Source organism: Abrus precatorius, unplaced genomic scaffold (genome assembly GCF_003935025.1).
Source record: "Abrus precatorius isolate BTA unplaced genomic scaffold, Abrus_2018 Scaffold10, whole genome shotgun sequence".
NCBI classification, from domain to species: domain Eukaryota; kingdom Viridiplantae; phylum Streptophyta; class Magnoliopsida; order Fabales; family Fabaceae; genus Abrus; species Abrus precatorius.
In genome coordinates this window covers 26,773,185-26,792,855 of record NW_020874292.1, presented here as the reverse complement: position 1 = coordinate 26,792,855, position 19,671 = coordinate 26,773,185, and the positions used below count along the sequence as shown (strand labels likewise).

At 34.1% G+C, this 19,671-nt stretch overlaps 4 protein-coding genes across 4 annotated transcripts; 3 read left to right on the top strand and 1 right to left on the bottom strand.

Annotated features, from left to right (window-relative positions):
• The first annotated feature begins 595 nt into the window (after positions 1-595).
• On the top strand, positions 596-4,574 carry LOC113863352 (F-box/kelch-repeat protein At3g23880-like). The gene is made up of 2 exons (XM_027496910.1): positions 596-3,049; positions 3,473-4,574. The coding sequence occupies exon 1, from the start codon at positions 1,715-1,717 to the stop codon at positions 2,984-2,986; it is 1,272 nt and encodes a 423-aa protein (XP_027352711.1). The 5' UTR covers positions 596-1,714; the 3' UTR covers positions 2,987-3,049; positions 3,473-4,574.
• Positions 4,575-6,934: 2,360 nt separating this feature from the next.
• On the top strand, positions 6,935-9,416 carry LOC113863362 (F-box/kelch-repeat protein At3g23880-like). Its single transcript, XM_027496921.1, has one exon. It carries the CDS (start codon positions 7,164-7,166, stop codon positions 8,391-8,393), a length of 1,230 nt encoding a protein of 409 aa, XP_027352722.1. The 5' UTR covers positions 6,935-7,163; the 3' UTR covers positions 8,394-9,416.
• Positions 9,417-12,113: 2,697 nt separating this feature from the next.
• On the bottom strand, positions 12,114-15,470 carry LOC113846010 (protein FAR1-RELATED SEQUENCE 7-like). The gene is made up of 2 exons (XM_027473805.1): positions 15,318-15,470; positions 12,114-14,979 (listed from the first exon to the last, which is right to left on the bottom strand). The coding sequence occupies exon 2, from the start codon at positions 14,750-14,752 to the stop codon at positions 12,470-12,472; it is 2,283 nt and encodes a 760-aa protein (XP_027329606.1). The 5' UTR covers positions 14,753-14,979; positions 15,318-15,470; the 3' UTR covers positions 12,114-12,469.
• Positions 15,471-16,647: 1,177 nt separating this feature from the next.
• On the top strand, positions 16,648-18,834 carry LOC113874319 (BI1-like protein). Its single transcript, XM_027512557.1, has 4 exons — positions 16,648-17,004; positions 17,112-17,225; positions 17,321-17,478; positions 18,216-18,834. The coding sequence occupies exons 1-4, from the start codon at positions 16,743-16,745 to the stop codon at positions 18,420-18,422; spliced, it is 741 nt and encodes a 246-aa protein (XP_027368358.1). The 5' UTR covers positions 16,648-16,742; the 3' UTR covers positions 18,423-18,834.
• The last annotated feature ends 837 nt before the right edge of the window (positions 18,835-19,671 follow it).

Below are 19,671 nucleotides of genomic sequence, written 5' to 3'. Positions count from 1 at the left end.
GAAATATAAGATAAGAAATCTAATGAAGTTATTTAATCTTCTTTTGAGATATTGTTGTAGAAGTTTTGTTTATTTTCTCTTTCTTTTTTTTAATTCTTTTTTATTTATCTTTTTCAATAGTATGCAAACTCATTTTTCACATCTACTCTAAACTCTGAACCTACCTAATCATTTTTTCTTTGAATTATTATACTTTCAAATGTAAGAATTTTCTATGTGAAAACATCATATACTTATCTCATTTATCTTAAAAATTATCATTTTGGTTTGATTAAAACAGGGGTAATAATGAAAGATATTTTGTTGAATTAAAGAAAAATGCAAAAAAATCACTTTGCTATAATTTTCACTTAAGTCGCTTAAGCTAAATTTAGACAAAAATAAATCTAATTTTTTTGTTAAAATTAGCTTGTCACAACCCATGCGCTCAAACGAATCAAAAACATATATGAATCTAACACATATTCGCTTAAACTAATGTTCATAGCTTAAACCGTTGTTGTGTTATATTTCATGGCTTAAGCGGCACACAATCCGCTTAAGCAAATTATTTCATGTAAGTTTTTTTTTTTTTTTTTAATTTTTGCTTAAGCAAATGTTGTAGTATTTGTACAGTACAAAAATGACCATTGTATATAGAGAATATACAAAAGATCTAAAAAAGTGTTCAATAATATATTAATACAAAACTTCATTTTCACGATAATTTGAAACGATAAGAATAGATATAATAGTTTTAATTATAAAAATCGTTAAATTCATAAATAGAATTTGTGAATAACTCTATAAATTTAACATAACATTCAACGTTCTATTAATTTAAAAGTTATTTTTTATCATTATGTATTTAAACTATATTTGAATGCGTATTTAAATGTATATTTTCTTAAAATAAAATTTGACAATCTAAGATATACAAAAATAAAAAGAAAAAATCACATCGTATAAATTTTTTAAGACAAAAAATAATAATAAATTTTAAAATTATAAAATAAAAAAATTTTAAAATTTAAAAAAGTTTTAAAAAATTTTAATAAAAAATTAAACTATAAATATATAAACTTGAGGAATCACAAATTAGGCATGTGATTTTGTAACGACAATGGATACAGCTCCTCGTCAACACCATGAACATCAATCATATAAAAAATATAAAAAATATGAGTATCAGAAATTTTGAGGCGATAGAATTTTAAAATAATAATAAAAAAATAAGTATCGGTTAATTTGTGACGATAATATTAAAATTGATTAAAAAAATGTGAGTATCTAACGATAGACGACGATAATGTATTAAAATAATAATAAAAATGTATTATCGTTTCATTTTGTCCGATACTCATGCGATTTTAACAAGTGTCAATTTTTGGTATAATATCGGTAATATTGAAACGATACTCTATTAAAATAATAATAAAAATTTATTATCATTTATGCATGTGCGATACTGCAGCTGAGTTGACAAAAAAAGTACCAAACAGAAAATTAGTTTTAAAATATATCTATTTTAAGAAATTATTTTTAAAAAAGTATTATTTAAATAAAAAAACCCAAAATTTAACCTATTCATAAATTTTAAAATATATCTAATAATTTAAAAATCTCACCCGCTTATTTATTTTGTTAACTCAAGTAAAGAAAAATAAATCTAAATACATAATACAATTAACTAGTAATTACATCTGCTCTTAACGCGTCTACCCGCAGTCAGAAAATGGCACCCCGTAGCGACAGGGATGACCAAAACGACGCCGCTTCTTCCCCGCCGCTGACGGATGAAAAACCAACCACCGCTAAGAGACAGCAACTCACCACCTCTACAGAAACCGACCAACAAACCCTCACATCACCTTCTTCACCACCTTCCTCCTCAATCCCACGCATGCCTCCCGTCAACTCACTTCACGCGCCGCCGGTTCCCACCCTTCCCTTCGAACTCATCATCGAAATCCTCCGGTGGATCCCTGTGAAGTTTATCATGCAACTTCGCTGCGTATGCAAGTCCTGGAAATCCCTAATTTCGGATCCCGAATTCGCCAAAAAGCACCTTCGCGAGTCACCGACGGTAACGAACCTCGTCCTAAGCTTCGTTGCTAAGCGCTCACGCGAGTTCAGTCTTCAGGCTTGCCCTCTTCCTTCAGTGTTTGACGACGTCACCGTTAACGCCACGCAGCTAAGGTACCCTTTGGAAACTCGAAGGCGATTCGATTTGATCGTTGCGTCTTGTGACGGCGTTATCTGTTTTGCCACTGATCAAAGTTATGCTCTTTTATGGAACCCTTCTATTGGGAAATTCAAGAAATTGCCGTCTCTGGAGAATCAAAGGCGTGAGGGTAGTTATACGATTTATGGGTTTGGTTATGATCGTTTCACTGATAGTTACAAGGTGGTTGCCATTTTTTGCTATGAATGTGATAGTGGTGGTGCTTTTTACGAAACTCAAGTTAAGGTTCTCACTTTGGGTACCGATGCTTGGAGGAGGATTCAAGAGTTTCCTCCTGGGGTTCCTTTCGATGAGTCAGGGAAATTTGTGAGTGGCACTATTAATTGGTTGGCATCTACTAATTCAAGTTCTTTGTGGGTTATTGTTTCTCTTGATTTGGGGAAGGAGACATATCAAGAGCTTTTGCAGCCTGATTATGGAGGAGTAGCTGTGGTTACCTTGACTTTGGGAGTGTTGAGGGATTGCTTGTGCATCCTTTCTCATTGTGACACGTTTTCGGATGTTTGGCTTATGAAGGAGTATGGAAATAAAGACTCTTGGAATAAATTGTTCAGTGTTCCTTACATGGGAAATCCTGACTTTTTTCCATACACTAAGGCACTTTGGATTTCTAACGATGACAAAGTACTATTGGAGTTCCAGTCAAAGTTAGTTGTTTATGATTCAAGAAATGGCACTTTTAAGTTCCCCGAGATTCAAAATGTCAATGGCTGGATGATCCCTGAGGTCTACGTTGAGAGTTTGATATCACCTTGTTCTTAATATTAGGATGTAAAGGCTATGCTATGTTACTGGTGCATGAGGTTGTTGTTGAATTCACCAACTGTACGTTGTATGCTATGCTATGTTTTCATTTATTGTTGAATTCACTATCTCGCACAATACATAATGAACTACCCAAAGCGAAATTTACCATGCATGTGGCTGTTAATGAAGTTTGTAGTTTTATTTTTTATACAAGTTCATAATATCTCGTAAGCGTTTATTTTGTTGGCTTTTGGAACATTAAAATAGGTAGATGTTTTCAATTTGTTGTATGGACAGTGAATTGCTTCTTTTACTTCGGGAACATGTCTTCCACAAGAATTTAAACTATTTGGTTATTGGCATTGATTACTGCATTACTGACACTTAGAGAAGAATAAATGTACTGATTGAATTGAATCACTATCACATCATATTCGCTTTGTTCCATTCTAGAATTGGTTTCAGTCCTGATTATTATTTCCTAATTTTTGCCTGTAGAAGACCAAAAAGTGGGTGGATGTAGTCCACAGTAGACAGATTCATTAATCCATACACAACTCCCAATAAGGCATAAAGCTATAAAAGTGTGACTAATTCAATTATATGATCATCTTCTTTTGACTTTTGAGAAGGAAGAAGAATTGAAGAAATGCAAAGGCTAACTATATTACGGCATATTTCCATTTATTTGAACTAGATAATAATTGCATTGCAGAACATAAAGAAAGATCTGCTGCGTGGAGATTTAGATGTGCAAGAATTTCCACAGAGCCCAAATGTTAAGATTAAATATTTGCTTATTATGATATTTCTAGATCTATTACAATCCTGTCAGAAATGATTCACGGGGAATGTTATCAACTGGTTTTTGTTTTAAAAATAATATTAATTGGAAAATTGAGGTTTGATAGCAGTTACCATAGTTTACTAAGCTCAGAATGATACTGGATCCTGGTGTTCAGAATTCCTTTCTTTACTTTGTCTTTGGTTACATCATCATTATGTTCGTAGATCTCAGTTTGTTTGGTAAAGCTTTTCTGATCGGCATTGGGATTTAACGTCTTTGGACTTTCAAAGCTAAATAAACTCAGAACCCTCACCTTAGAGAAACTCCTCAGCATGTTCCGTGGCACAATCAAACAGACCCCAAGGCCTGTGAGACTTTGGACTAGCAGCATAGACTGCTGTGCATAGGTACTGTCTCTTTATTTTTTTCTTTTCCTTTCTTCTCTGCCCCATGCTTTTTGTGGCTGCAATTGCTAGAAGCTGCTGTGGCTGGCAGATGGCTCGCCAAGAGGATATCAATCCTGCAACCCATGTTCAGAAGAAGAAACTTTAGTCTGTTTTTACTTTTAGTTTCTTGACCAAGAAGTAGCAGGACTGTTAAATTTGTAGGTTCTTAAATAAGTTATGGCTCTACTAAGCGTTTAAAGCCAGTCTGAAAGTATTGTTGTTGTTTAAGAGTTTATTATTTTTTGTTTGTGTTTTATAGTGAATACATATGGTTTTGGAGATTTGGGAATGACTGAGACTGTTAAATGTTAAGTAGGGTTAGTTAATATTTTCATATCGGTTTTTATTTGTATATCACTGTTATCTTTGGCGGTATTAAATTCTTAATTTAATGTGTACATGTTGCCCTGTCCATCACAACTGGCGACAGCTCCATGAGCTCTTGTTGCAACAATGTGCAATAAATTCATAATGCAAAGTTTTCGGACGGAAATTTGGAAAACTGATATTATTGTTAAGCAGATTGCTGGACCCGTTGTATTGATAGAACATAAAAATAGAAAATGAAGCTAGCACCTTTTTGTTAACCGACTCCTGTGAAACTAATTAGTGTCATCATGTGTATGGAGTTCTCTTGGTAGATTTATGATATACTGGATGTCATTGTTTCCAAAGGGATATGCATAGTAGTTTAGCTTCATCTTGATTGCTTGCTATAATATGTACCTCTCTATTATGGCTTTAGTTAAGCAGGAGTTTGAATAACGGCACTCAAATTTTTATTCAGTTGTGGCTTTTTATGATTAACAAAGTATACACATCCCATTACAAAATTTTCAGTATTTCTCAAAACAGTTTTTTTTATACAATGGAATATTCCCATTAGCACCACCATTCACAGAAACACTTGTAATTAAGGGATAGTTTTGTAAGCCATTGTATGATATGGTTATGCTTTCTAACAAGTCATGATCACTTCAAATAACAAAGTTTATGTCACGTCATTTTAAAAGGTATAAAAAAATGGAACCACTGCATGATATGCATTACAATAATGGACCGATATTATTGTCAGTTGGGACAAATAAAAAAGCTAGAGAGTAGCAAATTGTGTTCAGCACAAAATTATTATTTAGTAAATAGGGAAGATTGGAAAAGGTGCACTACATAAGCACATGTCCATATCATGATAGAAGGAGCTACTAGAATGGATTTTCTCATTTTGGCCTTGTCGTTTCCTCAATATACTTTTGAGTGACTCACAAAGTTTATAAGTTGTGGTCATCTTATCCAAAGAGGGAAAGAGAGGCAAATGAATAATAATTAGAAAAAGAAAATGAAACATAAAGAATGTGGTGGTGGCACGACTGTGTGGGTCTTAATGATAAGAATGTTAACGCTAATCTTCATCACAGACATCTTGTGGATGAGGCTGAAAGTGCAGTGGCACACAAAGAAGAGATAGGCTTGCTTACAGCCGCCAAAGAAAAATTGCACATAAAAACTATAGCGAAATAATAATAAAGCTTAAATATATTTTTATTATAATATAAGAACTAAAATAAAAAATTTATTAAAATGTAAAAAGTAAAAAATATTGAGTAATAATAATAATAGAGGTGATGGGATGAAGTATGGTGGAATTTCTCACTAGTGAAATGGTGTAGTCTTAAGTCATGGAAATCCTTTTACTTCTGTGATTGCTTTCATTGTTGCGAAGCACTTCGACACGTTATCAAAGTGCACCAGGTTAAATGTAACCATGAAATAAAAAGGTATATTATTTACAGTTTTTATTAAAACATTATAATATTACTTTTTATACCTTCTTTATCACATTAGTTATCTTATTTTATATTTTCTTTCTTTTTTCTTTCTATCTATTGTTTATTTTACAAATATAATGTTCAAATACAATGTTTCTAAAATAAAGGTATGACAAATTTAGACAAAGTATATTGTGAAGTTGAAAGCAACTATTATACAATTTCGTATCTACATCTGAGTGAGAGAAAAGATGGAGACAATTAAATACCTTAAAATTTGCAAGTGTTTGATAGGTTTTATATTATTATATTGAAGGAGAAATCTATGAAGTTTTAACAGCATGGTATATAATCAATTTACAAATCTAAAATGATTAAAGTTTTTTTTTTTCAATAAATGAATTAAAGTTTAATCACACAAAATCTCTTCTAACTCATACTTCTACTGTTACTGCAACAAATTACCAAATATTTTCATTGATTAATTAAGCATACAAACTTTGATTACAAGCTAGAAGTCATTTAAGTTTCCGCAGCCATAAAATAATGATAAAGAAAAGCTGCACATATATATAATACGAAACGGGTTATAATAAATTTTTATAAAGAATTTTTTCTAGTAATATAATTAATTATTAATTAAAACTTGTATAAAGTTTAGCAAAAACCAAGACACGTTACTTTAATTTTTTCCAAAAAAGAAAATCATTAGTTTGGAAGCATATTAAATTCTGAAAATTGATCATTTGAGGTAAAGTTCTTATCTAGTTAGACATGTACAAAAATATAAATATAAAATACTAGACAAAGAAAATCCTATTAAAATTATGTTCAAAGCCCTCTTAATGGGTAATATATGTATATGACAGAATTTATTGTAATATTGTGAAATGATGATGAATTCCCTTAGATTCCTTTATTTGGTTTTGCTCCTCTTCTTTATCTTGAGCACACGCTAGTGTCCTTCCAAAACTGCAACGTGTCATTGTGTAATGAATCGAACACCACAGTTTACGAGTTACTTTATTACTGTCGCGCAATCATAATAATCAATTCTTCATCATCAACCCCCACATGAACCTCCCACCCCCATACACTCTCTCTGTCTCAGATACAACACAAACACAAACACAAACAAACACAAACACAAACATCACCGATCACCACAACAACCTCGCAACCTTGTCCCTGACATGTCATCACAGGGTTACCACAACCGCGTAGGGTTCACAAGGAAGAGAGAGCGACTCATCCACCCCGTGAACCAAACTTCCCCACTTTCACCTTCTTCGGTTCAGAATCAGAATCAAGGCATGCCCATGTCAGAGTCACTTTCACTACCCTTTTTTCTACCTGATGAGCTCGTTGTTGAGATTCTCTCGAGGCTTCCAGTGAAGTCTTTGTTGAAGTTCAGGTGCGTATGCAGGTCATGGAAGTTCCTTATTTCTGATCCTTACTTCATCAAAAAGCACCTTCACTTGTCAACTCGAAGCACCCACTTCACTCACCACAGGATCATATTGAGTGCCACAACCGCTGAATTTCATCTCAAATCTTGCTCTGTGAGTTCCTTGTTCAACAACCCTTCAACCGTTTGTGAGGACCTTAACTACCCTGTGAAGAACAAGTTTCGCCACGATGGTATTGTTGGCTCTTGTAATGGGTTGCTATGTTTTGCCATAAAAGGTGATTGTGTTCTTCTATGGAACCCATCTATGAGGGTCTCCAAGAAGTCACCACCTTTGGGTAATAATTGGAGACCGGGGTGTTTCACTGATTTTGGCCTTGGTTTTGATCATGTCACTGAGGATTACAAGGTGGTGGCTGTGTTTTGTGATCCTAATCAGTTCTTCAGTGAGTGTAAAGTGAAGGTGTATAGCATGGCCTCCAATTCTTGGAGAAAGATTCAGGATTTCCCCCATGGTTTCTCACCCTACCAAAATTCTGGCAAATTTGTGAGTGGTACTCTCAATTGGGCTGCTAATCATTCTGTTGGTTCAAGTTCTTTGTGGGTTATTGTTTCCTTGGATCTGCATGAGGAAACATATAGGGAAGTTCTGCCACCTGAGTATGAAAAGGAAGATTGTTCCACCCCTACTTTGTGTGTCTTAAGGGGTTGCTTATGCATGAATTATGATTACAAGAAGACCCATTTTGTTGTGTGGATGATGAAGGATTATGGGGTGAGAGAGTCTTGGGTTAAGTTGGTCACCATTCCTTATTTGCCTAATCCTGAAGATTTTTCTTATTCAGGGCCTTATTACATTTCAGAGAATGGTGAAGTAGTTTTGATGTTTGAGTTTGACTTGATTCTGTATGACCCAAGAGATAACTCGTTTAAGTATCCTAGGATTGAGAGTGGGAAGGGTTGGTTTGACGCAGAGGTCTACGTTGAAACTCTGGTTTCACCAATGAAGCATTAAGGTTGATGTGCTGCACAAGGAAGCATTAAGTAAGGAAAAATAAAATGGTGTGAAGTATTTTCAAGTCCATGTGATTTTATCTCTGGCCCATGTATTTTGACATTAGATGTGTAATATGTATATGCAGAAGTGAGAAGCCAAGCAATGTATAGATGTTGTTAATATTTGATGAAGCTCAGTTATGTGTTGTTGTCTTTGGGTTATGATGATGTATCCATCAATACCGCTTCATCTACTTGTTAGTAGTATATGGGAAATGGGAAGATTTAATGTGGAAAGAAGTATATGCTTTCTTGTATTATGGTGAAAAGCATATATTTAATGACTCATCTTAAATTCCCTCGCATCCCTTAAAGTAGAATCAGGACTTTTTCTCAAGTTTAAAAAAAGACAAGTAACGGACTTCTTTTGAGAAAAAGGACATAATTCTGTTAGTGAAGGATAAAAAAGGAAAACTTTAATTCCTCATTTATACGGTTGTATACCAAACCCTATACCGTTCGTTGCCTATATAGCAAAAGCACAATACTATGCTTGACCTTGGGCAAAAAGTATAGAATGGAATAAAGCTAAAAGGCACAAGAACCGGGTTCCTTAGCACAACACTGGAACCACATTTGTGACCTGCAGCCTACAAGCCAATGTTTTGAGGTTTAACATTATTGGGTGGACCTGGTCCATATTTTTTTCAAACATGTCCTATTTTTGGATTAAATTGTGGTTGTAGTAGTGTATACAAATAGTACTACACATCCAATGACTTTCCCAATTGAATGCTACATGTGAAGAGAAGAGGTATAGGCTCAAGCTCAGTAACTGTTGAACAAAAACTCACGGAAAATGTTGGGTGTTTACAGCCAGAGGAAGATAGGAATAGAAGATAGAGAAGTGATAGATGTGATCAATGATGTAATAAGACAAAAAAAGAAGAGAGAAACATGAATGGTAATAAATAAATGTTGATGCTATTAAAATATTTATAAATTAAAGTTGAATTAACACGGATCAGAGATCCAAACTCTCATTTTGAACACTTGGTTGAAGTTTCTTATTGGAAAGCATCCTTTTCATACTCTTACCACCACCTTGAATCCTTGATCAGCTTGAACCTGCAACCTTATAACTACATTTGTTCATGTCTTTGGAATAAACTTCCAATGTACGAGCGACTTTATCTTTTAGCAGGTAAGAAAGAAGTGAATGTCCAATTGATGAATGGACACACTTGAGAGAGTGGATGCTAGTGACTCATCACTCATCTTTAGTTCTTTACAGTTCCAGAGAAAAATGAGGACTTTAAAAAAGTTATAGCACTGGATTAAAAAACAAGTTAGAGAAGAAAACTAATTAAATATATTAATTATTTTGAAGACAACTTTGTTAACTCCTATGAAACAAAACCAAAAGCTACAAACTTTGCCCTCTAGCGGGGGGCACAGGAGGCCCAAATTTCCATTCCCAATGAGACATTTTTTATGACATCAAAATTAATTGAAACATTTGTCCCATTTGAAGAGTGGAACGCCAAAGTGGCTCATGGTTTTAAGTTTGATAAATCAAGAATTATGAGGTAGAGAGTGTCTACCAAAAGCCGGTAGATTAAACAAATCATCTCAGGGCATTTTGATGTGGGATTTGCTGCAGTGAAAACCTCTAACCTATCCATTCCACTTGGCTAAAGATACAGTTTACTCAAGAAGGAACCTGTAAGATAAATATTTAAGTTTTAACTGCAGATTCAAGTGGGCGTGTGGTCTGCTAAGTAGATAAATATGATTTTTAAGGATATATTAAGAGAGTTTATAGAAATAATTATAACTTTGTTTATTTTAACAAAGTTTTCAGTATAATTTATTATAATATTAATTTACATCTAATATCATAATATTAAATCTATTCAAAGTTCATATATATAGTAAATTTTTTACCATACTTTTAATCTGTGAAACATCTTAACTCACTTAAGACTAAAAATTTAGTGTGCAAAGAGGTGACTTAATATATATAGAGACTTTGATGTCATAGTAAAAAGTAAACCTCACTCCAAAAAAATTAACTAAAAAGAGAAGAATTATTCAAACATAAAAAGTATTATAATTATAAAATCAACACTTAATTAAATTATACTTTGGATTGCACCATATATCATTCCATTGATTTGCCGCCACTGAAAGAAAACAGGGTGTGGGAAGAAAACAGCAGGAAGAAAAAGAATGGGGATGGGTAGCGAGGAATCTTCTTTTATATACATTATCCTATTGCCGCTTTATGTCAATGTCAATCTTGTTCTTAAGGACTCGAGACTCGGCATATCCATATCCTCTTGCACGATTCAATTGGTACGATGAGGATATAACAGCAGCTACCCTCCATTTCTTCTATTATCCACTAGAGAGTTTTTCTACGGAACGTAATGGAACCACCAACAGATGCTTCCAACTGTTTCGAAACCAGGTTCTCTCTAGTGTCGACACAAGTCTCGATTCAATGTTTTGCTTAACTATACTTTCTTTAATTCTTTTTAACATCATTAGATGCTTTCCTCATATGTTCTAATTAAGAAAAATTAAATTAAGACTGTTAAGTCTCTCAATTATTACTTGAATATCTTTTCGATAATTAAATAATAATAAATCTTTTAGCCTATACTACTCCCCGTATCTTTCACTTACAATAATTATGTCATAAAATTTTTCTTTTTAATATTTCATATAGTTGTATTCACTGAAACTTAAATATTTTTTATTAAAATTACAAATATTTTATTATATATAAATAAATTAAATAAAATATGACTTTGCTATCAAGATTTAAAGATAATATAAAATAAATTATTTTAATAAAATTACATTATTCTTACGTTTATTGATTTGATATGATGCCTGTAAAAATAAAATATTTCAATTTAAATTGGTTAAAATTATAATAATATGTAAAGTTTCAAAAATCAAAATTAAATTAACTAAATTTAAATAATTTTATTTGAGAAGAATAAGAACATAAACACAAAACAAAATCAAATACTTAATGTAAAATTAACACGACTTAATAAAAAGGAAAGTTTTATAAAAACAATCTTGTTTAAAAGTGAATACTAACCGGTTCGACTTAAAATCTGATAACCTGATACATCAAAAGAACTAGTGCACTCTCCAATTAAATAAAAAAAACATCATAGTTACCAATGTTGGAATAGGAAATTCCGGGGATAGTGTTTTCTGAGGACTGCTAGCTAATTAAATTTGGAAAAATATCCTCAAAGTGCGAGATACTTTGTTTCTAGTTCTAAAAACGAAAGCTTAGTTGATTACATGCGTGGCTGACAAATACAGGAACAACAGGGAAATTTGTTTTCCGGATCAAGGATGGGAAGTAATCACTTGAATTAACAATAGCAAACCCACTTACCAGTCTCCTATCCCAAATCCTCAACTGTACAATACAGCAACGATATTGATAGATGCGAATCTAGTGAAACCCACACGTTGCGAGTATTTTTTTGATTAAATTACATTAAATTCTATAATTTTTAATAAAAAAAACTACTATGTATAACTTCACTTCTTATCTTATCTTGTTTGATGTTTAAAAAAATAGTTTTTAATATAAGAAAAACTTCATTTAGACAGGGAAGTTGATTGCAAACTGCAAAGATGACATGACATCAGTCCTAAAACAGTTTGCCAGTCCCCACTATAAACCGCAGATGTTGCTCACTGGAAAACCACTCTGATCTTTATCACGATGAACCCCAACAAAAGAAATAATTAAATGTCAATTAAGACGAAACAGCGTCACTCCTTATCGTGAGCACAGGGTCTCAGTTTCTAGGCCCATTTGAAAACTGGTATCAACCACTCCATCTTTGGAGTAACCAATCTCCATTGAACAGGTCAATAATTAGTAGAACCACAATCTGATCCATGCATTGCTTAACTTAAAAAATAAAGAGGTACCTAAGATGGATGAAAAATGTTGGTATTTGATTATAGAGCTAAAGTGCCACCACAAAAATCAGTTCATGCTACAAAAATTAATCGTACAACTATGCACAACCCCACAGAGGATAGGAACGTTCACCTGTGCCAACATAGCTTTCTCCCACCCTCTCGCAAAATTTCATAGGCAAGTTTGTACTTTTCAATGGATGTTGCACCAGCATCTATGTATTTAGAAGCGGTTTCTCTCAGACTCCAAAGCATCAAATTTTTTAGTTCCTGAGAGCTACTCCATGATTCTATGTCAGGAAAAACACCATCCTCAGCATTTCTCGTCCATCGGTGTAGGATGTAGCGTGAAGGAACTTCTCTTAATTCCAATATCTGGAAAACCCTCAAGACATGTCTACAAAGAACACCTTCATATTCAAACATCTGACAGCTACAACTAGCGCTGAGATTGGGTGCATTAAATGTAACTACATGCTTCTCCATATCATTGCCACACCTACGCACCAAATATCTGCTCAGGCCCCCTTCCTCAAATATTTTGAACCCAAGATAGCTATAGCACTGCAATAGTTCTTTTTGAAATACTTTGAATATTGCGAGAGTGTAAAGCCTTCTACATTGTTCTTCCACAGGTTCTTTTGTTTGCAAAATGGGTTGAAAATTAGAAGTATTGAAATCCTCTTTTCTTTCCTCCTCACGGTGTCGCTCAAGACCTCTTTCATACCTAGGAATGAACTCCACGAGAGGTGTCTGGGCATTTAAAAGAGCACCAAAGAATGAATCCAGGCTTTCATTAATGGGAATGCCAGCGAAAAAAGTGCCCTTCAAATATAATGGAACCCAGGATGCACGCTTCTCATACATTTCTTTTAGCCAGGCATTGTCCTTCAATCCATATTTGTTGAGTAGGGCATTCCATGTGGTGTCAAATTCATCAAGGGTCTGACTCTGGTAAACACACTTTTCGTAATCTTCTGTAAATCCATGACCTATCAGACCCATGTTCTCTTGTTCCTTTACCTTGATTTGCCACAATGAAAAGCGATGATGGGTTACTGGAAAGACTTTCGCTATTGCCCTCTGGATTGCAATGTCTTGATCAGCTACAATTGTCAGAGGCTGCCGGCCTGACGTTGCCCTAAGCCATGTCCGAAACAACCAAGTGAAAGATTCTTCAGATTCATCAGCAATTAGAGCACAACCAAGAAGCACAGGTTGCTTATGATGGTTGACTCCAACAAAAGTAGCAAATGGTACCAAATAGACAGTTTTTCGGTATGACGTGTCTACCACTAGAACATCACCAAACTGACTACATGAATATCTAGATCGGCCATCAGCCCAAAATATGCTCATACAACTACCATTATCAACTTCCACAGCATAAAAGAATCCAGTATCTTCTGCTTGTTTTGATTGAAAATACTCTAAAAGCATGCTGTACCAATCACTTCTAATGTGATTTTGTCTACCACCTCTAGGAACAGGGTAGTTATCTATTCTAAATAAATCACCATTTACCAATCCAGTATCTACCTCATCAGTCAAAATATTAGAAGCAGGAAGACTTTTTGCCCTACCTTCCTTTCCAGAGTCCATATCATGGTTATGATCTTTCCGGAGGCGGTCCACCACCCACTTTCCTGATGGCTGTTTCTTAATCCTTAAATAAGCCCCACAACCTACTCTTGAAGGGTGCTGGAACCCCTCTTTGGAGCACACAAATCTGCGGGATGTGATCAATCCATCATTCTTAGAACGAAACAATTGACCAATTCGAACTCCAAAACCCAAATTCGCTGCATATGCATGATAAAATTGGTAGGCTTCATTAGGTGAATTGAACTCTTGACCCACATATGGTTCAACCCTGGACTGTCCTTGATGTTCTTCCTTTCTCAGACGCTTGAAATTAATAATGCCAAAGGGACAAGAGGGTTCATCAGTGGCTTCTTCAAGCAATTTCTTTCTTGGCCTGCGAGGAAATTCAGTAAGAGAATTGATAGCTGTAGCACCCTTCTGTTCCAATGTTGGAATGCAACTCTCACCATTGATTTCAAGATTGTGATTATGATCCTTATGAAAATGATCAATGACCCATTTTCCAGAACCATTTATTTGTACTCTTATGAATGCTGGACAGCCTGTTCTTGAACTGAGCTGATATCCCTCCTTTGAGCACACGAATCTTCGAGAAGAAACCGACCCATCAGTTCTTGATCGATAGAGCTGACCAATCCGAACTTTAAATCCCGTTCGATTTGCATAAGAAGTGTAAAGTTTAAGGGCATCATCTGCAGAATCAAATTCTAACCCTATGTACGGTTCACAAGAAAAATCTATTTCCTCCTCCCTATTAGCATTATTCATTGCCAGCTCAGTACCAACAGAATGCTCCTTGACAATCATGGTCCCAAGTGATTATCCATTAAAATCTAATTATCCATATGGAATATGGACAATGGAGAAAAATCCTACATAACTTCAGGCAAAACTGCAGTGTTTCAAACTCTTCCAAGCTCTTAGAAAGTGAAATATTCTTAAATTTTCTGTTCCGCCTGGCTCCCTCTTTCAATGCAAGAAGAAGCACGGTCCAGTTCCATATGCTAAGGCAAAGGCACCAAATCCTGCAATATCTGTGATACCCATGCTTGTATAAGATACAAACTTCAACACGTCTACTACCTTAATTTAATCATCCCTATGTTAATAATACTTGAAGCACGATTTTCACATTTTCTCAGTGACCAAACGATTTGAAGAGAAAAACATCATATTCTAGAGGATAAATAACTACGGAATGATTAATTAATAAAAACGAAATTAAGGTGATTAGAGAATAAAGATGAAGAGCGATTACGGCAAACAATAATTTGTTTTGAATTTAAAGTATTGAGCGAAATCATAACATAAGAACGAAAGTCAACGCAGCAAGCAATAAATCAAGAGTTAGGGTTTCAGAAATGAAAACTACCTTGAAGCATTGATAAATTAATTGAGAGATATAGAAAACCCAGGATGAAGGAGACAAAGCAAACGGGAAAAGAACGTGAAAGCGAATTTAGAAGGATAAAATAGAGAAAACGGAGATTGAATTCCCGTTTCTTGTTCAGTTTGAGTTTGCATTGGCAATGGCAGTGTAGGATTGGCATATAAATAGAATCCGGATCCGGATCCGGATCCAAATCCGAATCCCATTACTTTTGGGGTATCTTCTGCAAGACCCGTGTCCGATACAGCCCACACATACTCCAATTCGTACCAGTGTCTAATTCCTCATTCAACAAACCAAAAATTTGTTAGGTAAATTCTACCTGCTCTGTAATAGGTAAATTTCATGTTTTTTTTAACAAAACAATTATAATTATTAATTTTATATTAATAAATAGTAGAGTTAATAATTTATTTAAAATAGAAATATCTTTTAACTTTTAAAATATTAAAAGGATTATAGTTCAAAAAATATACAATACTTCAAATTTAAGAAAATTGTAAAAAGTACCTTAAAAATAATAATTAAAAATTTAAAGTTTGTTTGTTTAAAATTTTATACTAAATTAAAAATTTTATAATTAATTACTTCACTTTAAACTCATTTTAATTAAAATTATTTTTTCTAACATCCAACTAAAAACACACACACACACACACACTATATATATATATATATATATATATATATATATATATATATATATATACTCAAAAATAAGCAAAAGTACCATCTAAAAATTACATATTGATCACATAAATAAACAATCATAAAAACAGAAAAAAAAAACTATTCAAAGAGTATATGAATGTCCTTTTCTTTTTTTCAAATAAAAGTATTAAGAGGAGTGTATATAGTAATTACATTTTTTTAATACATTTTTTAATGTATCATTTACAATTATTTAATTTTAAAAATATTAAAATAAATTATTTTTAAGAATTGTTTAATCATATACAGAAATATTATTAATATTTTCTATATTATAATAATATTCTAAAAAAATATAATAAAAATTAAAAATTGAAAAACATTAAAGTATTATATTTTGAATAAAAATATTATATATTAACATGCTAGTATTATATATCCTTTTGACAATTCAAATCGATATTATAGAGAGGTTACATTCCACCACCCAGACCGCGTATTGTTACAATTTTGGGAAAAAGTAAACGTGAAGTGGAAAAATCTGAATGCTTACGTCATTACTAAAAAGGATGAGCGGGTCCCACATTGTAATCGAACGTCTTTGACGGTGCCTGTGACCATTCCGAAACGAACGTCCTGTGAAAATAGCAAAGTCCCATTGAACTTTGGTCTTGGGCATCTACACGCTTAAGAGGCTTTGGATAGAAAAAACCAGAAGGAGAAGAAGAAGAAGATCGGTTGCATCAAGAGAAAAAGATGTTTGAACAGGAACAAAGTTACACGAGGGCGAAGAACGATGAATTCGATCTCGAATCAGGGGAAACCCTTTACCCAGGTCTAAGCCTCGGTGAGAACCAGCTCCGATGGGGCTTCATCCGCAAGGTTTACGGCATCCTCTCCGCGCAGATCGTCCTCACCACTCTCGTTTCCGTCGTCACCGTTTTCTATTCTCCCATCAACGATCTCCTCAAGGGAAATTCCACCCTCCTTCTCGTTCTCCTCTTCCTTCCCTTCCTCTGTACGCTTCTTCTTTCTCAATCTCCATTTTTATGCTAATGCGGTTGCGCTGTTTCTTTATAAATAAATAATTGTGTTTTTTTTACGGTTAAATTAAATGTCTTGCAGTTTTGATTCCTTTGCTCAAGTACCAGCAGAAGCATCCTCATAATTACATCTTGCTTGGGCTTTTCACCCTGTCTATTAGCTCCACCGTTGGTGTCACCTGTGCCAACACCGATGGTTTGTGCACCTGAATCTGATTTGATTTCTCGTATGTATATGTTTATAGTAAAATTGGAAATTGGTGGTTGATCTGACATGAATATTTGTTGCAGGGAAAATTGTTCTTGAGGCGTTGATTTTGACCTCCGCTGTGGTTTCATCTCTCACTGGCTATGCCTTCTGGGCTTCCAAGAAGGGCAAGGATTTTAGCTTCCTTGGTCCAATATTGTTCACCTCCCTCTTCACTCTATTCCTCACTGGCATGATGCAGGTTAGATAAATTATTTTTTTCTCTTATTTCATCCTAATTATGAAGTTAGTTTAAGGATAAAACTTGGGTGCAGTGCATTTGGTTCTGTATCCTAATCAAAATTAAGGTTTTACCTCAGCAATACACAGTAAACCTAAGAGTAGACCTTTTACCAAGTTGAAACTTTGATGTAAGTTTTGATTATTGAAAATCACCCGAAGCGCTTTAAGGACTGTAAGTTTTGTCCTTCTATTAATAAGAAAGTGGGCAAGGCAGGGCACCTAAATTATAGAAAATCTTCAATAAATTCCAAAATTTTGTCAAGAGGTTTAAATAAATTTGTATTGAATTGGCCTCATTTCTATTAGGATTGCGTTAAGAATAAACTCGATTAAAAGTTTTTAAATGGTTGTAACTCGGATGGGATTGTCTTCATGTGAAGGATATCTGCTATAGTTTAGACCAAAAAGTAGGGACCGGCGTATCATTTGAAAATTTTCATTTCGATCTTTGTACTTAACTGAACTCTAATAGAAATGTGATTAATTTAAAAAATAATTTAACAGTTTGGGGATTTAAATTATAAACTTTCTTAGTATAAAAATTTGCAAATATTTCAGGGTGTTAGATCAATTTAACCTAATTATGATAACTAGTCAGTCTAGATTTCAAAATTTTTAAGATGAGTGTTCTGTGTTGGATTCTTGCAAGTTGCAACTTTCATCTACCTTAATAAGATTTCTTGTCCTTTCATACAGATGTTCTTCCCTCTTGGGCCAACAGCCCATGCTATCTATGGTGCAATTGGTGCTATGATTTTCTCTGGTTATATTGTCTATGACACTGACAATCTGATCAAACGGTTCACTTATGATGAATACATCGGGGCCTCTGTCACTCTTTACCTCGACATTCTCAACCTCTTCCTTTCCATCTTGAGGGTGCTGAGGGAGGCAAACAATTAGTCATGCTTCGTGAATTCAAGTGGAGTTAAACCATTGAAACTACTCTGTTGAATCTTTATTTACCCTAGGAAGCATTGTGAAATGTACACTATTCTTCTCCAGTATTCCCTTACAGTTGAGAATTTGAGATACTTTGATGACATGGAAAATTTATACCTTTACAATTGTATGTAAGTGTGATACAAGAATCCCCCTTGCGAAATAATTCCTGCTCCCTCCCTTGAGGTGAGTTATCTTTCAATTTAATATTGTGTGTATTCAGCAGATAAATAGTCACCTGATATTTTATGATATTATCTACTGCGCTGCAAGATTGCGTATCCCAACTTACAACCTATGCTGTTAGCAGTGTTGAAATAAACATGAATTCGTAGTTATTCAAACATGAATCTAATTACATACATATTTGTGCAGTCAACTGATCAGTTTTTTTTGTGTATTGGAAGTTTGGCCATGTAACGAGTAAAGTTTTAGAGTATAATACAAGTTTTCGAGTTAATACCCATTGATTAGCAAGTTATAAAACTTAATGAACGATAAACATACTGTCAAGAGTAAATATACTAGCTAACAAGAAAAATGGAAGTAGGATTTATATAATTACAAAGCGTGTGCTGAAGGTTATTTTCCAAGTTACCGGTTGGAAATTTTTGTCACTATGAACCTTCAAATTTTATTCACTATATAATGCTTGCACCCACGCTTTGATTGGCTATGGCCGTCCAAAGATCCTAATAAGCCATATGGATATTGGGAGGTCAAATGCCCCATTGCCTCTTCTAGCTAGTCTTTTTGCTCCTTCTAGCTCCTTTTGTTTTACTGGGCAATGATTAACGCAGACTCTTAACATGTTTAGACGCACCAGTCCTGATATACGATTGTGTTAATCTTAAGGAGTAGAGCCGAAATGAGGTTGAGTCCGAGGTTTATCAGTTCCTAGCTTTTAAGGCAGTGTTTTTTCCCAAGTCACTGCATTCTTTCCTTTCTGACCAACAATTTATACAAAATATATACAGATTCCATTTGTATAGCATATGCCTGTGTAAGACCGTTTCGATTGTGTTGAAGAGGTAGAGTGCAGGTGTTGAAGGGATTGATCATATGTTTCTGTTAAACATGATGTTAGATTGCCTGCAGGCACATGTGCATTTCCTTATGTATCCGGGCCATAAAAGCGTAATTTCAACTTAACTGAAGTAACTTGTCCAAAATCCATACAATCGTACCTGATTACATTAGTTTGACCATT